This window comes from Saccopteryx bilineata, chromosome 2, assembly GCF_036850765.1.
Source record: "Saccopteryx bilineata isolate mSacBil1 chromosome 2, mSacBil1_pri_phased_curated, whole genome shotgun sequence".
Taxonomy (NCBI): Eukaryota; Metazoa; Chordata; class Mammalia; order Chiroptera; family Emballonuridae; genus Saccopteryx; species Saccopteryx bilineata.
Genome location: NC_089491.1, coordinates 97,093,149 through 97,120,154, shown reverse-complemented (window position 1 = coordinate 97,120,154; position 27,006 = coordinate 97,093,149). Strand labels below are relative to the sequence as shown.

The window sequence follows — 27,006 nt, the reverse complement described above, 5'->3', positions numbered from 1 at the left end:
TAGCTTAATATTGTAGCGCCTAGCCTGACCAGGAGGTGGCGCAGTGGATAGAGTGTCGGACTGGGATGCGGAAGGACCCAGGTTCGAGACCCCGAGGTCGCCAGCTTGAATGCAGACTCATCTGGTTTGAGCAAAGCTCACCAGCTTGGACCCAAGGTCGCTGGCTCCAGCAAGGGGTTACTCGGTCTGCTGAAGGCCCACGATCAAGGCACATATGAGAAAGCAATCAATGAACAACTAAGGTGTTGCAACACGCAATGGAAAAACTAATGATTGATGCTTCTCATCTCTCTCCATTCCTGTCTGTCTGTCCCTGTCTATCCCTCTCTCTGACTCACTCTCTGTCTCTGTAAAAAAAAATAAAAATAAATAAAAATTAAAAAAAAAACACAAAATTAAACAAAATTAAAAAATATTGTAGTGCCTAGTCCTTGTCTCTAAATTACATCTTCTTCTAAGTTATATTTTATCATCTCAATGGTATCTCAGAACCAAAAATATTGTTCGTTTTCTGTTAAGATTACCTTTTAGTTAATTGATTCATTAGTTTTATTTTTTTATATTAAAAATGCAAATGTTTAAAGAGTCATATAGTTCTACTGGATTTATAATACTTCCTCCCCAAAATAGCAGTCCTCGGTACCACTATTTATTTCTTCTGTTTCACAAGTAACCACTTTGACTTCTTTTAGCTGATTAGTTGATTTTTACAACCATGCTGTTCAATAGGATGCTCGATTGTTGAGGGCTGCTCATCCCACTATGGCAGATGCAGACTTAGCTTTTCTCCTCCCACACACGCCTCTATCACACACATGCTTCCATGTGCAAATCCCATCTTCCCAGTATAATTAATATAGCTTTGATTAGATCATTGTTTTTAATACGTTTGTTATTAAAAGCTGAGACTTGTAGTAAAACTTAGATAATATTATTATATTTCTGTACATGTAGTTTTTCATGAAGTAGTCTTCTCATTTGTTTGCTTTTTCTATTTGCTTGGTTTTCTATATGTATTAACCAACCCCAGACTCCTTGAAAGTTCTTTAAATTTTTCAAGATGCTCAGATTTATCAGCTTTTCTCTCAAGTTCACCTTCCTGAAGCAGCCTCTCCCCAGACCCTGTAATCTGCTCCCTGGGAATTGGCCATCCAGCCCCTGGGCACACAGCTGGCCCCTGGAGCTGCCCTTCTCTGTCAGTCTCCTTCAGCTCCCTTCGCTTCTCTCTTGTGTTGGCTGTCTGTGTTCCTCTTTCCTGGGTTACCACGTATTTTTTTTTTTTTTTATTAAATAATTTTATTTTTTTAATGGGGTGACATCAATAAATCAGGATACATATATTCAAAGATAACAAGACCAGGGTATCTTGTCGTTCAATTATGATGCATACTCGTCACCCAAAGTCAGATTGTCCTCTGTCACCTTCTATCTTGTTTTCTTTGTGCCCCTCCCCCTCCCCCTTTCCCTCTCCCATTCCCCCCTCCCCCCCCCGTAACCACCACACTCTTATCAATGTCTCTTAGTTTCACTTTTATGTCCCACCTATGTATGGAATAATGCAGTTCCTGATTTTTTCTGATTTACTTATTTCACTTCGTATCATGTTATCTAGATCCCACCATTTTGCTGTAAATGTTCCGATGTCATCATTTCTTATGGCTGAGTAGTATTCCATAGTGTATATGTGCCACATCTTCTTTATCCAGTCATCTATTGACGGGCTTTTTGGTTGTTTCCATGTCCTGGCCACTGTGAACAATGCTGCAATAAACATGGGGCTGCATGTGTCTTTACGTATCAATGTTTCTGAGTTTTTGGGGTATATACCCAGTAGAGGGATTGCTGGGTCATAAGGTAGTTCTATTTTCAGTTTTTTGAGGAACCACCATACTTTCTTCCATAATGGTTGTACTACTTTACATTCCCACCAACAGTGTATGAGGGTTCCTTTTTCTCCACAGCCTCTCCAACATTTGCTATTACCTGTCTTGCTAATAATAGCTAATCGAACAGGTATGAGGTGGTATCTCATTGCTGTTTTGATTTGCATTTCTCTAATAGCTAAAGAAGATGAGCATCTTTTCATATATCTGTTGGCCATTTGTATTTCTTCCTGGGAGAAGTGTCTGTTCATATCCTCTTCCCATTTTTTTATGGGATTGTTTGTTTGTTTGTTGTTGAGTTTTATGAGTTCTTTGTATATTTTGGATATTAGGCCCTTATCTGAGCTGTTGTTTGAAAATATCATTTCCCATTTAGTTGGCTTTCTGTTTATTTTGTTATCAGTTTCTCTTGCTGAGCAAAAACTTCTTGGTCTGATGTAGTCCCATTCATTAATTTTTGCCTTCACTTCTCTTGCCATTGGAGTCAAATTCATAAAATGCTCTTTAAAACCCAGGTCCATGAGTTGAGTACCTATGTCTTCTTCTATGTACTTAATTGTTTCAGGTCTTATGTTTAGATCTTTGATCCATTTTGAGTTAATTTTAGTACAGGGGGACAAACTGTAGTCCAGTTTCATTCTTTTGCATGTACCACGTATTTTGAAGCATCCTTTACGTATTCTAGTAGCTTCCAGAGAATAGGATGTGTGGGAGGTGAATTTTTTTTAACTCTGTCTTGTCTGAAAATGTCCTAATTGTATGTGATTTCCCCCCCTCTTTTTGGAAGAGTAGGATGATGTCTTTGTCCCAGGGTTCTAAATTTCATAGCGTTATATCTTGATGTGGGTTGACTTATAGTCATTGTCCTTTAAGTATGGAAACTCATGACCCCTTAAATTTGGGGATATTTTCTAAAAATTTTGAACTGGCAATTTTCTCCCTACTGCCTTTGTTGTCTTTTTCTGGTGCTTCTTTTACTTGGATATTGAGCTTCCTGAACTGTTTTCTATTTCTTTCTCATCTCTTTGTCTTTAGATTTTTTTTTTCCTTTACTTTCTAGGAGATTTCCTCATCTTTATATTCCTTCTCACCCATTTCATTGAGTTTTTCTTTCTTCTATCATGTTTTTAATTCTTTTTACTTGGAATGCTCCTTTTTTACATTATACTGTTCTTATTTTACCACTGCAATAAATTATCTTAGTGGATATTTGTTTGTTTGTTTGTTTGTTTGTTTGTGAGAGGTAGGGGGAGAGAGACAGGAACATCAAACTGCTCCTGTGTGTGCCCTGACTGAGGAATCGAGCCAGCAACCTCCACACTCCAGGAGGATGCTCCAACCAACTGAGCTATCCGGCCAGGGCTTAATTTTTTTTTTAATTTATTGATTGATTTTTAGAGAGACAGAGAGAGGAAGAGAGAGAGAGAGAGTGGGGAAGGGAAGTATTCATTTGTTGTTCCACTCAGTCTTGCATTCATTGGTTGCTCCCGTGTATGGCCTGACCATCCAATCCACAACCTGTCATTTTGAGATGACGCTCTTAACCGACTGAGCTAACAGGCCAGGTCCTGTTTGGTGGTTTCTGAAGTTTTCTTTTTCTTGCACAGTCACTATCCTCTATGTTGCTTGTTTCTATTTGTTTTGATCTCCCAGTTTTACATCAGGGAGTTTTATATCAGTGCTTGGAGGTCCTTAAATTGTCTACAGGCATTTAGGAGGAAGGGGCTCAAATGCTGATTGGAAGCTCTATATGCCTGCATAGGGGCTTGTCAGCTGTTGGATCCATCATGAGCCCATCATTGGAAATTTCCAATGTCAGTGTCCTTATTATCTTCTTTTGGGCTGGTCAGTTTTTTTCATTCTCCTACCTGGAAGATAAAAGCCTGGTTAATAACAGTCTGGGAAGATGCTAATGCTCTGATCATCTGATATGCATATATTCATCTAACCCCATCCACTGTGTCACCCCCCACCCCCATCTAGAGAGCCTCTCTTTTACCCTGTATAGAAAATAAACGTAGAGTTATTTGTTTGGGGCAGGGGTAAATAGCTCAGGTGTGTGGAGTAGGGGCAGCCATCCAGGGGCCTAAGCCCTTGTCAGCTAGACCTGCTCAATTTATACTTCCTCTACCCTCAGGCTCTGGAGTGTCTAGAGCAGTGGTAGTCAACCTGGTCCCTACCGCCTACTAGTGGGCTTCCAGTTTTTATGGTGGGCGGTAGCGGAGCAACCAAATTATAAATAAAAAGATAGATTTCACTATAGTAAGTTGTTTTATAAAGATTTATTCTGCCAAACTTAGTGAAAATCCGACATAAAGTACTTGGTAAGTAATTATTATTATATTTAACTTGCTGTAACTCTGCTTTATAAATTTTATAAAGTAAAGTTACTTCCCTACTTTATAAATCACCATTACTGCGGAACTGGTGGGTGGTTAGAAAATTTTACTACTAACAGAGATACAAAAGTGGGCGGTAGGTATAAAAAGGTTGGCTACCCCTGTTCTAGAGGATACAATGAGATGATCTTTTCCCCACTGGTAAGCTTGAGTCCAGATTTACTGTCACCCTCTTTCATCTGCATCTGACTTCCAGTACTTTGCAGCTACTATCCTATTTTACCCTCCCTGTTCTTGTGGGTTTATGGTTTAAAAATGCCCCCTTATGTCCTTTATTTTGCTTTTGGGAAGAAGCAGAGGTAGCCTCATGAATTTAATCTTTTCTTTTTACCTGAAAGCCTTACTTCTGCTGTGTTTACTGAGCCCTCAGGGCTCTGAAGTTTTAAATGAAAAATTCAGTGATATAGTAAACACTCCAAATATACTTCAGAGAAGGAATGACCAGGCTATAGTCCTTTGATTACAAGAATTTGGTTTTTTGAGATTTTTCTTGTAAATCAAGGCTGTTCCAAAGATTTAGTTCCTCCCCCACAAATTCTTTCCTCTTCTTCTATTTCTACCTCCCCACTCTCACCAGCTATCTGTGGGCTGTCCAGTCCAAACTGAAGCTCTTCACTGAGCAACAGGGGGGGGCTTTGGTCTGCAGAGGGCAAAGTAGTTACAGGAGGGCGCTGGGTGCAGTACTGCGTGTCATGTCAGATCCAAGCCCTGCGTTTGTCAAGACCCTCTGACTCTCTAGCCTCTTGGTTATTTGCTGGCTTGAGATTAGAGTAGCCATTCTCCCTGAAGCATGGTTTTCCTTCCAGCCCAATAGAAGCCACATGCATCACCACACTGGTTCCAGCAGCATTGAATTTGGTTGTCTCTGTAAAGTGGAGCATGCCCTAAGCTAAGTCAGCTGTGGAGAGAGTGATACAGAGTGGCCATTCTGAGTCCAGAAGCAGAATGAAACTGCCAGGCAGGTTTGAGAGGAGGTCACCTCTGTGACGGTTTGTGGCTGTTCTGAGCATGCCGTTTGGTGTTCCTCCACAGAGCGTTTCCTCTAGTGACTTCCAAACTGGGTATCATGTTGTAGTCATTTAAAGTTGATGTCACATTTACTTTTTCCCTTAAAGTTAGGTCTTTATTTTCTACTTAAAATTTTGTTTTTCATTAGAGGAGCTCTGCAGTGTAGTTTTTGTATCTAAGTTGGTAGTTTCAGAGGTTAATAGCTCCCTGAGTTCAGAATTAGTTCAGAGACAAAGAAGCCAAGCATATGGAGATCAAAATCTAACCTTTATTATTGGTTTTACTGGTAAAAGACTTTGAGAAATGTTGTATTAGCTCTGCTGGCCAATATGATCATGTTAACATTTTGACCCTGAATATGACATCCTTATCCACTCACTGACCAAATTGCACCACCATAGGCCACTCCATAAGTGTTTAACCCTCTAAAACTTAAAACAAGAAAGAGAAGAATAGCTACTGCAAAGGAGTTAGTATGAGGCTGAGAGAAAGACTAGGAGTGTTACCCTCCAGTGGAACATGGGGAACATGAGGAGTGGAGAACGGTGTTCCTATGTATGAGGTGATATCAATTCCCCTTAAGACATACCATCAATTTATAACAGATGCTCAGAGAAAAATGTTATATAAAATCAGGTTGTATGACCCATTCAGATTTCAGAAACATTGAAATCATTTTCTCATTTTAGAAGTATAGTATTATAGTGTTACAGGTTATCAACCATTTGTTCCTTTGGTAAAAGCCTTCTCAAAGGTTTGGACTAACTGGCGGGCACACCCTTGGCTGGGGTGGGGAACCCCAGCTGTAGTTCCTGCCTAGCTAGTTCCTACAAACTAGCTGGGAGTCTTTGGCTCAGTCTACCCTCTCCAGGCCGGGTTTTCAGCTGCTTAGTGAAGAGTGGAGGGGACCAGCCCAATACAGAAACAGATAAAATGGATGAGTGATATAAGATATAAAACCTGAACTTCCAGAGTTAGTTTAGAGTTGGGACCAAAACCCAGGTATCTCTCTTCTCTAGTCTCATTGTATTCTATTATATCTATTTTAAATGGACTTGAATTGAATTTTCACAAAATAGTGTAGCAGAATGGAAGTGATAACTCATTTTATTCATTCATCCTTCCATTCATTCATTTATTCATTCAACTAAGCATCTTTGTTTTTTATGCTAAGCACTGTGCTAGGCAATAAGGATGAATGTTTTTGTCTCTATAGCAGTATACAACCTATACTTCTCTGTGTTTGCAGCTATTAGTGACCACCTCAGCCACCACCCTTTATTTTTAAATTTAGTTTGAAGCCTCAATTAACGGGCTTCAAACTGATCCCTGAAACAAATTCAAATCTCCCCCTGCCTTGAAGCTACAGACTCTCTTAGCCTTCCCCCAAGACCTGGAACAATGCCACTTCAGTTGATATGACCCACCTCCAAGAATTGAGGACACAAGTTCTTTAAGTGCCTAAAGAGAAAAAATTTAGGTGAGGTCCAGAACCATACATCAGCCTCATTACGATTTCTCTTCTGTTTATAGGGTGCTCAAGCTGGCATTACTACGTAACTATGCCAATGCCAGCCTCCACCTTCACAATTGCAGTGGGATCATGGACAGAAATGAAGCTGGAGACTTGCTTGTCAAATGACCTGGCAGCAGAGAGACCCTTCCCACCCTCTGAGGCTGACTTCAGGTTTGTATTTGGGAGCTTGCTGGAAAACAAACACTTGAGGGAGCAGAATGATGCAGTTATTCCGAGCACTGGGAGCGTGAGTCATCCCTGCTGAGAAACTGAACCAAAATTAAAGCAGGAAAAGCTCTACTGGGAAGGAGAGAGAGTGGAGGGGCAGAAATGTGGGCCTATTGTTTATGCAGAAAGAACAAGACAAGAAAAGAAGTTCATATTAAATAATCTGTGAAGTCAGGTGAAATATTTTTGTGTATTTGGTTAGGTCAACATAATCTTCAGATTCAATACATTCCCTCTTTCTATACCTTTTAACTCTGGATTTCAGTGCTTATTTGGTCAAAAACACAACTTAAAGAAGTTGCTTGTCTGATGGGCTTCCTTTGTGGTCCACTGTGCTGTTTGGTTTCAGTGGCTGCTGTCTACAGTGAGGTGCGATTGTAGGGCAGCCTTCCCTCAGCGGGGCGGGAGCCTCCTCAGCAGCACAGGGCACACGCAAGCCGTCACAAGACCACTGGGTTCTGAGCAGTCTTCTGGGCCAGGGCTCTGTTTAGTTCAGGAGCAATTTCTTCTTTTTCAGACTTGATCAGAGAAAATCAGTTCAAAAATTTTAAAAATTAATATAGGCTATTAGATCTTTACTTGCAGCCTTTCCAGATATTCAGCTGTTTCTAACTTTGAAAGCCAAAGGGGGGAATGCTAATCGTGCAGTGTGATGTCCTGCTTTGTTCTAGGACTTTTATATCCAGCTCAGTTTAATCATTCTCCTTTTTACAGATAGTCACTAAGTCAGTACCTTCTGGTAGAGAATGCCCAGAGTCATGGGACAGATGGGTAGTTCATTCCTGAAAGCCAACTAAGATATGCTTGTTGTACAAATTCCTTTTGTGTTAGTTTTGTTTTGCCCAGTTGCTTTTGGTCTTATTGCAATGACTGTAGTGGTTGGTGTCATTAGAAGAAAAAGCCATTGAGCCCTCTCTTATGATAGGTGTGTCTTATTGCCTGCATTTTGCTTTTTGGAGGAGGAGAGGTAATTTCAACTTCTTTCTCAGTAAGTTATTTATTTTGGATTGTCTTCTCTGAGCTGTATTATAGAGTATCCTATATTTCTTTTTGGATTTTACATATGCACTGTCAAGAGAAGAAGAGAGTTGTAGACAGGAGTGGCATATTATGCTTTCATGTGGGAATATTTAATTGTTTGTGAGACCTTCTACTGCGCTCTTGACCTGTCAGTGAGATCACACAGTAGGCCTCGTTTTGCGATTTCAAGCAACCAGATTTCTGAGTAGGGAGATAGGTACCCTGGAGAGCCACTTGGATTTGGTCTGAGTAGGAAATAAACTTTTTTTATGTTAAGTCACTGAAATACTGAGGATGTTTGTTCCTGCAACATAGCCTATCCCAGGGGTCTCAAACTTGCGGCCCGCCGAACAATTTTGTGCGGCCCGCAGACTAATCCACGAAGTTCAAAATATTTTGGATAAAATTAAGTAAGCCTAGGGGCCTACTTGTATTTTTCATTTCTCTAGCATCCTAGCTAGATATTAGCTTAGTTAACAGCAGTTGTGATGCGAACTACAGTTTCTGGTCGTTTTGTGACACTGAGTAAACTGCATGTACGATTGTGCTTGTTGTACTGATTTTTTTTTTGTTTTCAACTGCAGTGAGAAAAGTGTTGCGTAACAGTTGCCTTTTGTAGACCTAGTGCGGCCCGCCGAACGGCTATGATCTTGCTCTGCGGCCCACATGCTGAGTTGAGTTTGAGACCCCTGGCCTATCCTATCCTGAAATGATACAGAAGCCATTGGATGTTTGAAGTAGGGAAAGTCTTGATCTGAATGCCCATCCTCTTGGTTCTGAGGATGAGCCTGTATGATAGATAGTCTTTATTATCTCTATTTTTTAGATAAAATAAATAATGAAACTTCAGGCAGTAACATGTTCATGTTCATGTCCCTGCTGAGTTACAACACCTGAATTCACATATGGGCTCAACACTCGGGAGAGGTGATTCTGAATCTTACTTGGGGTCTTTAAAAAACTATATATAGCATGCATTCCTCACCCAAAGTCTGTCCCCTTTCCACCTGGAGAGTCAATGACATGATTGAGTCACTATTATTGATTGGAATGTCTCATGTTGCAACAGAAAACAGAAGTTGAGAGCGCTGCTTTTGAGCCTGAAGGTGCCATCCCCATTGACTGGGCATGTTTTTTTGGGCAAAGCCATGTTTTTCCTCTCTGTAAAATCAAGAGTTTGCTGGGTTGGGGTATAGGGGGGCAGTGTCACAAATTCTTCCTGGTGAGGAAGCACTCTGCTCTTCACCTGCAGCCTCAGGGCTGACTTCTGTGGAGGAGCTGTGGAGCTGAGAAATCTCTGCCTTCCAAAGGCTCAGGAAGGCAAAGAAAGAAATGTGTTATTTTGTCCTTCTGGCTATATTGGCAGAGATCCCGGGTAGGGGCGTGGGCAGCAACCATTTTCTATGTGCCCTCTCTGCTGCCCAGAAGCAGCTGAGATGGCCGTTCCCTTTTCTTGCATCCATAATTGTGAAGGAGGAGGACGTGGCCATATGAAATGGGGATTCTGGGAGATAGAATATCTGAGTAGCTGTTGGAGTTTAGGGAAAGGGGCAAAGCACAACTCCTTTCTTGTCCTCCTGGGTTCATGACCAATTGAGAAACAGAAGGAGAACAAAAGAAAGGTTTTATTATTGACAGAAGCTGGACTGAGGGAATAATCAGGTGTTCAGTATGAATAGGCTTTTAGAAACTGCATTTCCAAATTAGACAAACTTCTCTACCAGCCGGACCACTGCTACCTCCACAACGTAGATGGACACAGCTTGCTTAAAAGTCAGGAGTACCCCCTCTGTGGGTAAGCAGGGTCAAAGAGAGGAAGTCCAGAGTGACCCAGCCAGTCAGCTCTGCTGGAGAGAGAGGTCAAGGGTGCCGCTGAAGGGAAGCTTGTCCTAGTATGGCAACCTGAGGCCTGGGGGATGAAGTCCCTCCCACATTCCCTTTGTGTCTGACATACTATGACTAAGTTTTCCCTTCATTTATCACTGTGCTTGTCCATCAGAAATGTACTGCTGATAAAATAATAGCTTACATTTGCTTAATCCTTCCCTGGCTGCGTGCTTCATGTGTGCTGTCTTTAGTCATCAGAGGGTAGCTTTGTGTTGTTATCCATTAAATCTCTGGCTTCATGCTAAGTTTGCCAACAAAGGTGCTCTGAAGTGCCAACTGCAGTGGTGTTTTTGGTTATGTTCACATCTGGTCCCCTTGCCTTTCCCAACCCCCCTTTCTACTTCAAACCTTCTTACAACCACTAGTTCTGTTCACGTAACGTTTATGGAGCTTATCTACCACAGGCTTTCCTTTGGCTAACATTTTCATCTGGGGCCCAGAAATTTGGCCAAAGTATTGGTCACTGAATTTCTGATCACTGTTTGTGTGGGCCATATTATAGGAAGAACCTTCTTCAAGCTGCAGTTCCACACACACTGCAACACACTCTGGGTGAGCATTTTAGTAAATACATTAATTATAAGGCCCACAGATAAATTGTTGAAAGTTTATTAATTTTATTTGGCTGCGGTAAACTTCTCTAGCCATAGGGGAATCTTTGTATTATGTTTAACCTCTCGAGGCCTTTCTTTTTTTTTTTCTTTTTTTTTTAATTTTTATTTATTCAATTTTTTAGAGAGGAGAGGGAGAGAGAGAAAGAGGAGAGAGGGAGAGGAGAGACAGAGAGAGAGAAGGGGGAGGACTGGAAGCATCAACTCCCATATGTGCCTTGACCAGGCAAGCCCAAGGTTTCAAACCGGCGACCTCAGCATTTCCAGGTTGACGCTTTATCCACTGGGCCACCACAGGTCAGGCTCGAGGCCTTTCTTAAAGCATTGTCTTCACTTTGGGGCCATACAGTTGAAGCAGGACGCTTGGATCAAGTCCAGAGGAGCTCAGCGCAAACGATTAACAGCATGGAAAACAGGCACCGTGGAGCAGAGAACAGTATGGAGAGGAATCAAGGGCGCTGACCCTGAACAAGGGCAGACTTGGGAGGGGTGTAAAGTCAGTGAAGAGTGGGACCTTGGAGGATGAGGCCCTGCTTCTATCTCTTTGAAAGTCTTAAGAGAAAATATGGTAGATACAAATCATAGGGAAAAGATTCCAATTTCCAAAACACCTGTCTCTGTGAGCAAGGAGTCTTTCCTCGTCTTCCTGGCATGGTTTGATGAGGCTGCCTTTGCTCCCAGAGTATTCTGGCTTTCTGTCTGGTGTTGCGCACACCTCATCTTGCTTTCAGACACTGCTATATCATTATACGTATTGCTGTCATTATTGACAACGCATTGGGGGCTGGAGGTAACAGTTTGAACACTTGTGATTTTTAGGACGCATCTGCTCTATTACCTAAAATATTCAGGAAATATTTACTGAGTTGTCACGTGTAACCAAGGAAGGGGTTGTGGAAATGGCTATGCATTCCTTCGGGAGACTTTCCAGCCATTTCTGTGGAACCTGGGACTGAGGAGCATTTGGCCGGGTGGTTTCAGTACAGCACTGTGTTGAAACAAGAGGACGGCTGAAGAAGACCGCTGGCATCAGTTTTCATTCTTATGATTCTGAGTCAAATATGGTCACTCTCACTCCTTGGAGAGACCTCTTGTGAAATAATTTCAGCCCAGCATTTTATAAGATAGAACCAAGGGTCTGGTTTCCATCAGCTACCAGCCTGACATATATTTCACTCTGCTTCCCACTCTTGGCGATGTTAATAAGCAATATTGACCAGGAGGAAGAGGAAACTAGAGAACCACAGAACAGCGGAGCTCAGCTTTGAGAAAACTCCAGGATCCAAATAAACTTCATTATACTTAAGAATATAATGAAGTGTATGGAGAAGGAGAGTCAGGAGAGAGGACCTCATGGTGACTCACTCTGTGATGACTAGTTCTTATTCTTTAAGAATGTTGTGTGGATTAGATGGGAAAATGTTAAAGCAGTCAGAACAGTGCTTAGCACGTGGAAAATGTTCAAGAAATGTTAGTAGTGGTTGTGGTTTGAGTTATTAATGTTCTTATTATCATTAGTATTACAGATTACTAGTAATTATTAATCAAGTATTATTACTAAGCTTAACTATTAAAATGTTTACTCTGATTACAAGTCTGGCCTCAAGGAACAGCTATTTAAAAATGCTTGATTTGTTGATGATATTCAGAGAGTATTGGAGCAGGCACATACATAGTAATTTGTAACTGAAGGTTAGTCTGAAGGAAAGGTAGAACATCTCTGAGTTAATAATGGTTCTATGGAAGTATCCCCTCACTGCTTCTGGAACAAGGCTGTTGTGTGAAGAGGGGCTCATGTGGTGAGTGGTCATAGAATCACTGTGCCAGAAGAAACCTTAGAGGCCATTTTAGGGTTTTTATTAAAGTAGAATGAACATACAACAGAATGAATAGATCTTAAGTGTTTGGGTTGATTAATTTTTGACATTCCTACGCGGGCCAATCCAGATAGAGAACACTCCATCACCCCAGTCAGTTCCCTCACATCCCCCTCCAGGCAGCTCCTCCCCTTCACCAGCAGCCTCTTCCATGGGGCCATGTGAGAGGTGAAGGGAGGAGGCCCCCAGCCTGAGAAGCTTGCCTCAGGTCACAGCTGGCCAGTTGAGTAGTAGTGGGAGTCCAGGTTTCCTGATTCCCATGTTGGAACCCACGATGCCATTTCCATTTCTATTTTTATGAGGAGCCTTAATAGTCTCACTTACCTAGAGCTTGATCGTCTTGAAGTCTGCCTTTTCACTTGATTATGAAAAATTATGAATGGTACCTTGGCGAGTACCATTCATATCCCCAGAAAATGTAACTCTTTCTCTTAAACAAATTGGCTTTTATGGTACCTTTGGCTACCTCAAACTATTCTCTAAATTTTAATGTTCTTGGCTGAAAAAAAATAATCTTGCTCTATGATTGGTTTCTAGATAGGCCCATGGAATGCCTCGTTGTAAAATTGTGTTTTGATAAATAGAATTTAATTTATGCTCCGACTTTGTCCTGAAGATGCCTTTTCACCTCCAGTTTCTCCATTATTTAACGTACACTGAAAGCTTTGCAATAGAGAATGCAAGTTTAAATTACCATGGCACATTATAAACCTACATAAATATACTAAGAAAAGGTATTGTGGTAATTAATTTAATAAAGGGTGGGTTTTCCTTTGTGAGAGTTTTAAATTGATGCACCTGCACAGTACTAGTCATTAGGTGGACATTGCAACTTTTTTGGTTAAATGTTTACCAGTAGGCACCTATACTAACTTCCTCCATAAAGCAAGGTTTTCAAATCCAGGAACTTTGTCTAGTGTTCAGTGCCAACAATTGTATTCTTTCTGTTACCTTATCCTCTAAGACAGGCGTAGTCAACCTTTTTATACCTGCCGCCCACTTTTGTATCTCTGTTAGTAGTAGAATTTTCTTTTTTTTTTTTAATAATTTTATTTTTTTAATGGGGTGACATCAATAAATCAGGATACATATATTCAAAGATAACAAGTCCAGGTTATCTTGTTGTTCAATCATGTTGCATACCCATCACCCAAAGTCAGATTGTCCTCCGTCACCCTCTATCTTGTTCTCTCTGTGCCCCTCCCCCTCCCCCTTTCCCTCTCCCATTCCCCCCTCCCCCCCGTAACCACCACACCCTTATCAATGTCTCTGAGTTTCACTTTTATGTCCCACCTACGTATGGAATAATGCAGTTCCTGGTTTTTTCTGATTTACTTATTTCGCTTCATATCATGTTATCAAGATCCCACCATTTTGCTGTAAATGTTCCGATGTCATCATTTCTTATGGCTGAGTAGTATTCCATAGTGTATATGTGCCACATCTTCTTTATCCAGTCATCTATTGATGGGCTTTTTGGTTGTTTCCATGTCCTGGCCACTGTGAACAATGCTGCAATAAACATGGGGCTGCATGTGTCTTTACGTATCAATGTTTCTGAGTTTTGGGGGTATATACCCATAGAGGGATTGCTGGGTCATAAGGTAGTTCTATTTTCAGTTTTTTGAGGAACCATCATACTTTCTTCCATAATGGTTGTACTACTTTACATTCCCACCAACAGTGTATGAGGGTTCCTTTTTCTCCACAGCCTCTCCAACATTTGCTATTACCTGACTGGGTAACAACAGCTAATCGAACAGGTGTGAGGTGGTATCTCATTGCCGTTTTGATTTGCATTTCTCTAATAGCTAAAGAAGATGAGCATCTTTTCATATATCTGTTGGCCATTTGTATTTCTTCCTGGGAGAAGTGTCTATTCATATCCTCTTCCCATTTTTTTATGGGATTGTTTTTTTGTTTGTTGTTGAGTTTTATGAGTTCTTTGTATATTTTGGATATTAGGCCCTTATCTGAGCTGTTGTTTGAAAAAATCATTTCCCATGTAGTTGGCTTTCTGTTTATTTTGTTATCAGTTTCTCTTGCTGAGCAAAAACTTCTTAGTCTGATGTAGTCCCATTCATTAATTTTTGCCTTCACTTCTCTTGCCATTGGAGTCAAATTCATAAAATGCTCTTTAAAACCCAGGTCCATGAGTTGAGTACCTATGTCTTCTTCTATGTACTTAATTGTTTCAGGTCTTATGTTTACATCTTTGATCCATTTTGAGTTAATTTTTGTACAGGGGGAGAGACTGTAGTCCAGTTTCATTCTTTTGCATGTGGCTTTCCAGTTTTCCCAGCACCATTTATTGAAGAGGCTTTCTTTTCTCCATTGTGTGTTGTTGGCCCCTTTATCAAAAATTATTTGACTATATATATGTGGTTTTATTTCTGGACTTTCTATTCTGTTCCATTGGTCTGAGTGTCTATTTTTCTGCCAATACCATGCTGTTTTGATTGTCGTGGCCCTATAATAGAGTTTGAAGTCAGGTATTGTTATGTCCCCAGCTTCATTCTTTTTCTTTAGGATTGCTTTGGCTATTCGGGTTTTTTTATAGTTCCATATAAATCTGATGATTTTTTGCTCTATTTCTTTAAAAAATGTTTTTTTTTAAAAAAAATTAATAATAAAATAAAATAATAATTTAAAAAAAAAGAAAATTATTCCCCCCCTCCTTTTTTCCTCTCCTCTCCTCTCCCCTCTTTCTTGAGAAAATCTTGTGGTGAACTGTGAATTATAACAAACAATGCCTGTGATGGAGTGCCTGAATTGGGGAAAAGTAATAAAGGGGCAAAAAAAAAAAAAAAAAGGGGGTCGGGTATGGACCCACAAAAAGCAAATAAGGAAAAAATTTGGGTCAAGAATAAAATGATTTACTTTTAGGTGTTGGTTGTCTAAGAGTTATGATGAGAGGAATAAGAAGAAAACAGAAAAATGGGGGGACAAATTAAAAAAATACTATTGTATTTAGTTGAACAAGAACTAGATAAAATGGAGAGCCAGGGATGGGAGCATTGCTAGTGAGTTAAAAAGGTGAAATAAAAACCCCCCAAAATGCCACAAACATAAGTTTGAGTCCCAGATAAGATAATTTGTTTGTTATTGAGGTTTGAATGAGAGGAGATGTAAAGGAGAAAGGAAGAAACTAATATAGAGGGAGAAAAGAAAGAGAGAGAGAGAAAAAAAGAAGGAACCACTAAAAGAAGAAAAAAGAAAGGAGAGAGAGAGAGTTAAGGGTTTTGGAGTGCAACCCTCATAGAGAGAAAGGAAGAGGAGAAAAAAGATAATGGGAGATGTAACACTTATGGGTAGTGTAGTTCAAGGAGAGGAGAGAGTAAGACCGGCAGAGAGTTAATCGGCCAAATTGGAGGAGGAAAATAAGTATCAAGAATGAAGATAAGAGAAACAAACGAACAAATATAATAAAATGGGATAGGTTATAAAGTCAGCAGATTATTCTTGATTTTGAGAGGTTATCTTGCTTTTTCTTTTCTCTCCCTCTTCCTGGTCGGTGACTCTGTACCCCAGGTTCTTCCCCTTTGGCACACTCAGGTAGAGGTTTGCAGTTGATAAGTCTCTATGGCAATGTCATGTATTGTGCTTTAGTCTCGTTGGGAGTCGAGGCTCATTAGCATTTATAGGCTCCGACAGTGAGAGAGTCCGTGTTCCTGGAGCCTTTCTCCTAGTCTTTCCTTCCTCAATTAGTAGCCTGATAATCCAGCTATGGGGTTGCTGCTGCCTCTGCCTAGATAGTAAGAGGTTCAAAGAGCTGGCAACTCCCCACTCTATTCCCACTCAGCACAGGGCTCTGGGTAAGGCTCAGTCAGTCAGAGATGCTAGCATAATCAGGTGGGGCTTCCGCCCACTCAAAGACCTCTGGCTCTGCCACTCTGTCCGATAACACAGGCGGGCGCCCACTTCCGGGGCGCTTGGAGGAAACTCTCATTCCCTATCTGCGCGCGCAGACCAGGATATCCGGCCAGCAGTCTCACGCTCTGAGTGAAACCCCCAACCGCATTGAAAAGTTGCAGCGTTGGAATTCACTCTCGCTCTGTCCCCGTGCGCGGCTTTTGCAAGGCACTGGGGCGGCCCGAGATTCCGCTTTTGCCCACACAAAGGCCCCTGACTCTGCCCCTCTGTGCGATAACACGGGCGCGCACTGCCGAGGCACTCGGAGGAATCGCTCACTTCCTATCTGCTTGCGCACACCAGGATATGAGGCCGGCCGCGTTTCCCTCTGAGTGAAATCCTCACCAGCACGGAAAATTTCCACCGTTGGAATTAGTTCTTGCTCCCTCCCGTGCACGGCTTTCCCAGGGCGCTGGGGCTGCCCAGAGATTCTGCTTTCGGCCCACAGAAAGGCCTCTGACCCTGCCTCTCCGTGGGGCAACACGGGCACCCACTTCCGGGGCTTAGGAAGAAATCTCTCGCCCACTAACTGCGCACCAACCAGGAGAACGGGTAAAATGGCTGCCCCGCTTGTCTTTCTTTGTTTGGGTTGGCGCGAGTGTTAGCTTGTATTGCCCGGCTTGCCACAGGATCAGTTTTTCCTCGGCTAGGATCTCCGTGCCACCGCCTGGTTCGGCCCTTTGTGCCGCAGCCTGGATGTATTCACCCCCTTTGCCCGCCTCAGTTTCTATATTCACAGTTACCAGAGAAAGCCGCCCTGTTTAGGTTAGTGAGGAAGGCGGAGCCTTTCTTACTCCCTATTTCCTTTGGGGTTTGGTTATATATTTAGCCAATTTTTCACTCGACCATACCTTCGGGTGTATTGCGAAGCATCTGGAGGCTCCAAGTATAGGTTTTTCTGTTTCTGGTTGAAGATCTTGTTGAGTTTTGGGGGAGATTTATCGGTATCGCTTCCTACTCCGCCATTACTCTCAGTAGTAGAATTTTCTAACCGCCCACCAGTTCCACGGTAATGGTGATTTATAAAGTAGGGAAGTAACTTTACTTTATAAAATTTATAAAGCAGAGTTACAGCAAGTTAAAGTATATAATAATAATTACTTACCAAGTACTTTATGTCGGATTTTCGCTACGTTTGGCAGAATAAACCTTTATAAAACAACTTACTATAGTGAAATCTATCTTTTTTTTCCCCCCATTTTTCTTAAGCTGGAAATGGGGAGGCAGTCAGACAGACTCCTGCATGCGCCTGACTGGGATCTACCGGCATGCCCACCAGGGGGCGATGATCACTCTGTTGCATCCAGAGCCATTCTAGTGCCTGAGGCAGAGGCCACAGAGCCATCCTCAGCGCCTGGGCTATCTTTGCTCCAATGGAGCCTTGGCTGCGGGAGGGGAAGAGTGAGACCGAGAGGAAGGAGAGGGGGAGGGGTGGAGAAACAGATGGGCACTTCTGTGTGCCCTGGCTGGGAATCGAACCTGGGACTCCTGCACACCAGGCCGACGCTCTACCACTGAGCCAACTGGCCAGGGCTGAAATCTATCTTTTTATTTATACTTTGGTTGCTCCACTACCACCCACCATGAAAGCTGGAACGCCCACTAGTGGACAGTAGGGACCAGGTTGACTACCACTGCTCTAAGAAGTATTTACAAAACTTCCCTCATTATTTTTCCCCCGAACTATGGCAAAACACCATCGTACTGTGTTCTGAGTACCACACTGCAGAGGGTGAGGCTTATCTTCATAGCTGTGTGGATCGCCATGGGCATTGCTGATGGGTGGAGAAAGGCACTTCAGAGATTTGGAGAGGCATTATTGTGGCGGTCCACCCACATTGGAACATACAATATTAAAGGGTTTTTTTCAATGTTTACTATAAATCTAATAAGTTCTATAGTTAAAACTATAATTTATAAGTTAAAAGTAGAGAAATGTTCCATTATGTTTGAATAAAGGACCTGTTAACAGGAAAAAAACCCCAGTTTCCTTTGATGTCAGTTTCTTTGGGGAGATAAGTTCTCTGGAGGCCTATGACTCAGATTCTAGGAATTCTTTTTCAGCTCCACCTTTGGAAGAATGACAGTGGTCAGAGGGTGTGGGCTGGGCTCTGATCTGTTTTTTTAAAAAGCTGATTTATTTAAGTTTGTATTGAAAGTGGATTGGAGAAAATACTGTTTCAAAAGTGCCTCTATGTACCGTAACAGCACAAGTTCTGGTGGCTTTTGTAAAGAATGCCTTGATGGCTTTTCAGTAGAATGGATTGTGTTCTTTTGAAAAGTTGGAACCTGTGCTTGTCATTTGGTTCATTGTTTCCTCTCTGAGTCCATGTCTTTTATTCTAGTGAATTCCAGAACAAGATCTTTAATTTGGTTGCACCACCCCTTCCTTTCTAAGTTATGAATCATCCCTGATTTGGAGAGGATTTTTTCCATGATATTTGAAAGCCCAATTCTAAGGGCAGAAATTGGCCTTTTTTTTGTTTTGTTTTGGTGGGGGGTTGTTTTGTTGTTTTGAGTCTTGAGGTTTCTTTCCTATTAATTCTAAAATAAGATTTTACTACTTTCACTTAGTTTAGATGGAAACTACTTGATCAGTTCAGCACATAAATATTTTTTTAAATTTTTAATTGATTTTAGTGGAGGGGGCAAGAGAAACATCATCTTGTTATTCTGCCTATCCATGCTTTTTCTGGTTGATTGTTGTATGTGCCCTGATTGGCGATTGAATCCACAACCTTGGCGTATTGGGATAATGCTCTAATCAAATGAACTAACTGTTCAGGGCCTATAACTATTTGACCTGTAGTTTTTCACCACTGCATAGATACAGACAAGCAAGGAATTCAAGTAACTATTTTCGTTTGTGAACCTGTCTGAACAACTGTCTCCTAAAAGTTGTCCGTGTCGGTGAAGGTTTTTTACCTTCATAGCAAGAAGAATAAACCTGATTTACCATAAGTGCATCTTAAGGTTTCTGTGTTGTTCCCAGGTGTGTTGGCACTTGTGGCCACATGGAATACCCCTGCCGGTTCCAGAATGCTTCTGCCACCACCCAGGAGATCATACCTCATCGGGTCTTTGCCCCAGAGTGCCTCCGAGGGGCCTGCCAGGAGATCCTTCTGCCGCTGGTCTCGTCTTGCCTCTCAGCAGCTCACTCTGTCCTGGGGACACACCCATTCTCTAGGCTGGATGTGCTCATTGTTCCTGCCAACTTTCCAAGTCTGGGGATGGCCAGGTACATTGTTCTATTGTGACACTTGGTGAGAATATGCTTTGGAAATTCTTTGACTGTTTCATACTTTTTCTGAGCTCTGTTAGAACTGTCATTTGATTAGGGTGGAAGAGCCACGATTACTGTGCTGGGACATCTCATTGCTGCCTTGAGGGACAGTTGGGGCATGCATGAGCCTTTGGATATCTTGGGTTCAGTTCAGCTGCCTTAAAAATAAAGTGATGTTGTTGCTTGGATTAAGGAGATATTGTACCCTCAGAGTGATGTATTTTAGGTCATGGCTGATCAGTGGCTGGTTAGCTTAGGTGGTGAGAACATAATGCTAATATCCCAAGGTCATAGCTCTGGGCAGGTGATACAACCTGGTTCCAGGGCATTGGCTGCTTGCCTAATCCTGACCAGCTGTCTCATCCACTCACCATTGGTCACAAGGGCAGTGACTTGAGAGCCCTTGTGTCAGAGAGACTAGATGGATCAGTGTAAATCCATCACCACTGCTAGAAAAATAGCTCAAAGCAGATGGCTTCCCGGGGTGAGATGAGGGAGGGAGGTATTTGTCTTGCTACTAATTTTTAATACAATAAATATGTTGTTCTTATTGCTGTCTCTATTTAGTTCTATAGAAAATCAAGACCTGCAATTTGAACCTTTCCTTATATATTATTAACACCTAAAATTCATTCATTAATGCCATTGTTCATTCAGTAATAGGTAGCTGGGTTTCACTCAGCATTTTACTTGGTTATATTTCTATTTGAAAATCTTAATCATTAACAGTGAATATGCTTGACTAAGGATGGGAAAAATAAGCTCATCAAAACATGTGACTTTAAGTTTTTCCCTATTAGTCAAGGAAATTCCTGCTGCCAGTTAATTTCCATGCTTTTGAACAGCTGTCATTTGTGGTGTTTTCCCTGAAAACTGCACACATTCTTAGTAAAACCCATGAGTAGAAAGAACTGTCCAGAACATTTGCTTTTGATCTTTACTACATACGTATACTTTTAAAAAGCTGGCTGGCTAGACTTAATCCTTGAGGAGGTCTGAGAAAGTCATTTAAACTGATTTTTATCCTATATTTATGAAGATAATGGGAATGTAGAAACTAGGATAATTATATATATTTGGTTACATGCATCATATAATTGTCTTGGATCTCTATATATAGAATTTGTCTTAACAAGGGGGCTTCTTTGGTTCCTTTGAAGAGTCTGCTGGACTTAATTTAAGCAGAATTATTGGTGAAGAAAGGGTCGTTCATTAAATGTTTCTCATTTGTACACAGTTTTGAGGGGTCATATTTATTTGGGAGTTTTTAGCACTTTATGACAGTTGCAGTTTTTCAGGGCATGTTTGCTAACAGTTCCAAGTTCTGACCCGAGGGAACTGAAGGTAGAGTACTTCTCATACAGAGGACCTTATTTTCCTATAGCTCCTTCCTGACATCAGTCTGCCAAAGCCAGAGTTTGTTGACCTTTAGGCCATTCTATAAAGCTTTTCTTCTCAAGCTTGCGTGCCCAAACAGGTCGGCTGTGTGTTTGCTGTTTTTTGAGATGTTTAAAGTGATTTAAACATGCTTAACTCTGTATTTTTAAAGCAATAAGCCTAAGTACCCGAAGGCTAAATGGTACTGGGCACAAATGTAAAAAATGTGATGGTGATAATAACTTAGCAGCAACAAGACTGCTTTTATGCTTTAAAAGCAGGAGAACTGTACATTTAAAATGTTGTGGTTGGTTGTCAATATAATTTTCCCCCATTTTTTTCTTTCTTTTTAGACTGTGGAAATAGTCTGCCCTGGCCTAGATATTTCCCTGGGCTTAGTTCCTATTCCCCACGTTTGAGCCATGGAAGGGGTTGGTTGCGGTGTCTTCCACTGCTGGTTGGGGGGGGGGGGGGCAGGGGGAACGTTGCTTTTTCTAACTCTGACCTAAATTGATTCCACTTGTTTGGCGCGACTCTCTTGGGATCCCAACACCTTGAGCCACATGTGACTAAGTGGGGTTTATGACTCAGATGGCTCCTAGGCAATGCTGCATTATTTATGGTCAAAACTGTGCTTGGGCTCTGTAACTCAAAGCTGGTACAAAAATGACAGTCTTCTAAGTTAATATTGTGTCCGAGATAGGAATAGAGAAATCCCAGGGCTAGTAGTAACCATCGGAAAAGCCCTCCACATTAAAACTTGTCATTGTCCTGTTTGTTCTTAAGCACTAGAGATCAAAGGACTTCTTGATAAATTAAATGGTTCTTTCCTGAGTCCACATTTTGTAAACATATATTCAAAATTATAAATCCCACACTTCTGGACTTCTTTAGTGATTAGGTCTTAATCATAATAAATACCATTTTATACCATTTTAACATTCTTTTTCTGCAAATAACATTACACATTCTCATATGACCTAAAACAGAAAAATTATTAATAACCATTTTAAAAGAGGTTTTTTTTTTTTAAGTTGTGCATGATATCTATAATGATTGCACTGTATGTTGACTATTACATGTCACGGTACTGCCTGGAACCTTCAATCCTTACTCCACCTCTACCATTTCTCAGTGGCTCTCCCTCACTCTTCCTCCTTCAAATAAACTGAAAACTCTTTCTTCAAGTCTGTTTTTAAGCCTGATTTTGATAGTGAAGTGGAAAAAACACATTTTTATGACTTGTATATATGAAATTGAAATAGCTTAAAAGTAGGTAAATAATACACAAACATTATTTTAGAATTTGGAATACTTTTCATATATAACAGTAACTAGAATCTTTATCAGTACTGGACTTAATGATTTTTGTCACCTAGTAATATAATAGGGACCTATGACTTACTAACACTCCCCTCCAACCCTCTTCTGAATCACTGTTCCAGGGAACAGATGCTTTTATTCTATTCTGATTCTGAGAAAAATCATCAGTTTGTCTTTAAAATGGAAAGTTCCACTCTTGTACTTTTCACATTTAGTGAGTGTGGGCTTTGTGTTTTGTGTCATTATTGCATTCCATGGTGGCTGAATCTGCCCTGGAAGGAGCTATGGGATGTACATTTCTTGGATTGTATAATAGGATGTCCATAGGGAGATCCCAATGCACTTTAAATGAATCTCCAATGTAGAGAACAGCTCTCTCTGTGTTGGCATAACTACTGCTCCACCATTTTCATTGTATCTTGGCATTTTCTCAGGTGTTTCAGTGAGAGATTGACTAGGAAGCCTACTTTCCTAGGTATTGAGAAATACATAAGGAGCTTGTCATCGTGCTTACACTCGTTATGATAATAATGTTAGTGGAATAATATCCTGGAACCAGATTTATGACAGTAGATTAAAAATTAACACCTAAGTCTTCCCTCTGAACATGTTTATAATAAATGCTTTGCTTTACCATTTGTCTCGCAGCAATTCACAATTACATGTCATGGGGCAGAATTAGCTTGGCAGAACTACCTTGCTGATGTCCAAATATTCTTTTTTTCTATTTCAATTTCAAGACTCTCCTACAGATCATCTCAGAATGGTTTTATATTAAAGCTTTGAATAAAAAAGCCATGTTCTATATGCTCTGCTTCGCAGCACCACTATTTATGTGTGAGTTCAGCCCTCGTCCCTCTGGAAAAATGGAGAAACAAACAAACAAACAAGCAAACTAATGAACAATCCAGCAGGAGTGTTGTTCACCACATCACATATTCCGCTTTGACCCTTTCCCACCAGTTCTATACCAAAGTTGTCTTGTTCATCTGTTCATTACTTATTCATTCTTGCAGTAAATTTCTGTTGAGAACATACTGTGTGAGATGCTGAGTCTACAATGGGGAATGATATTGATGAGGTCTCTCTCAGTCCACGTGTAACTGACATTCTAGTCAGGGGAGAAAATAGTAGACATAACAACAAGTAATTAATATGTGTACTATGAAGAAAATGAAGCGGATTAAGTGATAGCGTGACTTGGGACAGGTAGTGCCAGGAGGCAAGGCAAAGGCATCTTTAAAGAATGATATTTGCAGTGAGACTGGAGAATGGGAAGGAGCCAGCCTTGTGACAGTCTGATGGCTAAGCTCCCAGGCTGAGAAAGTTCAAGTCCTAAAGCCCCAAGGTGGGAGCCATTGTAATGGGCTGGTGGAGCCCAGTGTAGCTGGAGGGCAATGAGCTTTCAGAACAGCTTTCCTTCACCCACCCCCCTTCCCCCTTAAACTCCTTTTTGAAGCCCAGAGATTACATGGTCCCTCAAGGCTTGCATCACCTTAGCCACCCACACACCGGTAGGAGGAAGAGTGAGGGAGAGGCACTAAGAAATGGTAGAGGTAGAGTGGGGATTAAAGGTTCCAGGCAGTCAAGTGTTACAAGGAGAGAGGTCAACCCTTCTCTCAAGTTTTCTGGGACCAGCAGTGCCTTACCATCTCACAACAGGCAAGTTAGAAGCTGACTTAGTTTAGCAACTGTTGTTCTTAAGCAAAATTCTCCATCGTGGGGACATCAGAGGACCTGGTGCCTGCACTGGCAGCTCTCCCTTTGTGGAGAAGGGATGAGTCTCAGATCAGCACATTTGCCTTCTCAAGGCTGCTGCTGATTGATTCCTTGCAAGCTTTTTCTCAGGGAGGGAGGCTCTGTTTATATGTTTGCTCATCCTAATTTTAATCTTTTAGAAGACCGAATAAAAATCAGATTGATAAAGAACATAGAGGAATAATCATCAATTACTAAATATCTTCAGTGCGCTTCACAGGAGACAGAAACTAAAAAGCTCCCTATTACATATGGCTTATTCTTAAAAGATTTGATTGTGCAATGAAAGGCTTCTGAATGCTTATAGTAGTTCCTGACTATTGCATGCATAGTTTTCATAAGTACCTCAATTTACAAATAAATGGTGTGCACTTACATGCCCAAGAATGAATGTAACCAGCTTTCCTCCCTCCCCTCCTCCTGGGGTTAGACAGGGTGTTGTCCTGTTTATTCTTATCTCCCAGCCAATGTGTAATAGAATCAGCAAAACATAACATGCTGGGACAAAGGGCCTCTTGTTTTCAGCCTTCTAATTGTGCTTTTTTCTGCCGGGAAGGAAGCAGTCATAAATTTCTGTCATTATCTTAAATAGAAAGGTTTCACAGCTTTGGGAATTTTTCTTTGCTTGTTCTTTGTTAACTTTTACTTGAATTTTTTGATGCCCTAAACCAAACTCCTATTATTTTAAACAGTCCTTTAAAGTTCAGGAGATGCGACTTCTGGTTTGCAGGCAGGGTGCAGCCGCAGTGAGTCTCTCCTCTGGGGATTCCGACTTGAGGTGTAAATAGGTGCACCTTTCTGTCCAGCAGGCCTGCCAGCTCCTGTGCTGTCTGATGTGCTGAGGGTTTGGGCCTCTGTATGTGGGTTTTGTTTCTTTGTGATTGTTGTTTGTTTTCCAGATTAATAAATTCTCAAATTTCCTTCTGCGTGGGTTGTTTTAAAAAATATATTGAAGGGTATACTCCGCCCCTGTTTTCCAGTATAACTCTTATATTTTTTATTTTTCAGACAGGTGGGTGTGAATGATAGAAAGCAGCTTATACTATTCTTCTCTTTTTGTAAAATGTTAACAGTTTATTGCTGCCCCTGCCATTGCTGTAGTGATTAGCAAACAGAGCTGCCCTGAGTGGGTGTCCCAGTAGAGCCTGAGCTCTACGACAATCAGGACAATCAGGCATCTCTGATTCATTGGACTTCCCTGCACAGTGGGACACTCCTGCTTAACAGCAGGGCTGGCAGCCTCTTGGAGACCACTCTTGAGGTGGCTATGAGGATTCTATGTAACAGTACCAAGACTAACTGCCACCAGAGGAAAGACATGACCAACACACAAGTTAGTTGCAAGAATCACACAGGCAGTTTATTACTCACAAATCCTTTTGGCGTGCCTGGGTACAGCTTAAGGGGTCCCGTCAGCATGCTCCTTTAGGCTGTCCTTGGTCAGAGTGGCATGGGGACAGTCTACTTTCAACGTTGGAGTCTGGGCGACTACCGCAGCAGGGGGGCCCTTAGCTTTAGTACTTTTTCTGGCCTATGCCTTCTAACAGGTGTCAATCTACAGAATTATCATATCAAACCACCTTTTGGGGAGTTTCTAGCAGGGAGCTCTTTTTATGTTAATCTACTGAAATGTCACATCCAGCCACTTTTAGGTGTTCCTAGGGAAGCTTCTTGTTCATGTTAACCTACAGAGTTATCATATCAAGCCACTTTTTATCTATATATAACTTCACACGCACACTAACTGGGCCCTGCACTAAAGGCATAGTCTGCCTATCTGTACACACTATATTAGTTCCTGTCTAGACAGCATAGCCTTATTTATTTGCCTTAATGTATCCTAACTTATTTCTATATATCTTCCATAATTTCCTATATTTCTATATATTTAATTACTATAAGATTATATTACTTTAACAGTAGAGTGGTGGCTGAGGTGGCTTATGCCCCTCACATGTGCACCCTCTTCATGGCTTTCTTGGTATTCGTGTCTTTATTTTGCTTTATATTTTTATTTTTCTTCTTGAGAATATTATTTGACTTTGTTTCCCTCCTATTTTATAGAGAACAGCTTTCCCCTTCTAATATGTTCTGGCTCTTTCATTTATCTTTTTTGAAATAAGAACTGGTATTTATAAAGTGACGTGCTTTTAGAACTCTTGGCAGCCCTTGATGTGATTATTTGGTTACTCTTGACAATATCGATTGTACTGAGTGAGGCACATAGTGTGGAGTTGTGTGTATGCTCCCTTCTGTATGGTGCAAGTGCAGGGGGACAGATGATGTCCCCAAGTCTAAGAGCTGGGAAGTCAGAGAGAAATAGAAGGATGTCATTCGGGAATGGGTCACAGAGCCTGGGACTCAGACTTAGGCAGGCCTTATCTGTAACCTGCTCTGAGCTGTGTATGGTGGCTCTAGGGGCTGGCCTTGGGAGTCATACTGTCACGGAGTTGGGCTGACCATCAGAGGTCACTGGGCTCATTTTTAGGAGCCATGGAATCACAGGAGTATGTTCGGCCAAGCTCCCTCTCTTGTGGGAACAACGGGCAAAGTGAACTCTTAGCTGTTGGCTTAGCTGGAATCTTCTTCTTGCCACCGAACAGCTGTGCCGCTTGTTGGGTCAGAAGCAGCATTTTATCATCATCACGCCATGGTTCCTCACCCTCTGAAGGATTACACTGAAGTGTTTTGTTTGCTTTGAACTGTTCTCCACACACAGAGACTGACAGTCCTACCTTCAGAGAACATTGCTGGGGCCATCCTTCAAGAGAAGTTGTCAGGCCTTTGAAAGGCCTTCCTGAAGCAATCATTCTTCTACCTACATTAGTAATCTTCTCTCTCCATTGATGTCATCATGGGCTCCTAATCTCTTCCAGGCCTGGAGCCTGAGCTGGCCAGTCAGCACTACCTTTCCATTTTTCCAT

The 27,006-nt window shown here is 41.4% G+C and overlaps 1 protein-coding gene across 10 annotated transcripts in view; it reads left to right on the top strand.

Annotated features, from left to right (window-relative positions):
- AOPEP (aminopeptidase O (putative)) overlaps positions 1 to 27,006 on the top strand; it is a 404,538-nt gene that overhangs the window by 90,786 nt on the left and 286,746 nt on the right. For all 10 annotated transcript variants that reach the window (XR_010729101.1, XR_010729102.1, XR_010729105.1 and 7 more), the window contains 2 exons: positions 6,824 to 6,977; positions 19,334 to 19,579. Coding sequence is in view for 5 of the 10 variants with exons in the window: in XM_066257430.1 (XP_066113527.1) it covers positions 6,824 to 6,977; positions 19,334 to 19,579 (400 nt within the window). In the remaining 5 variants the exon portion in view is untranslated. The remainder of the gene's footprint in view (positions 1 to 6,823; positions 6,978 to 19,333; positions 19,580 to 27,006) is intronic.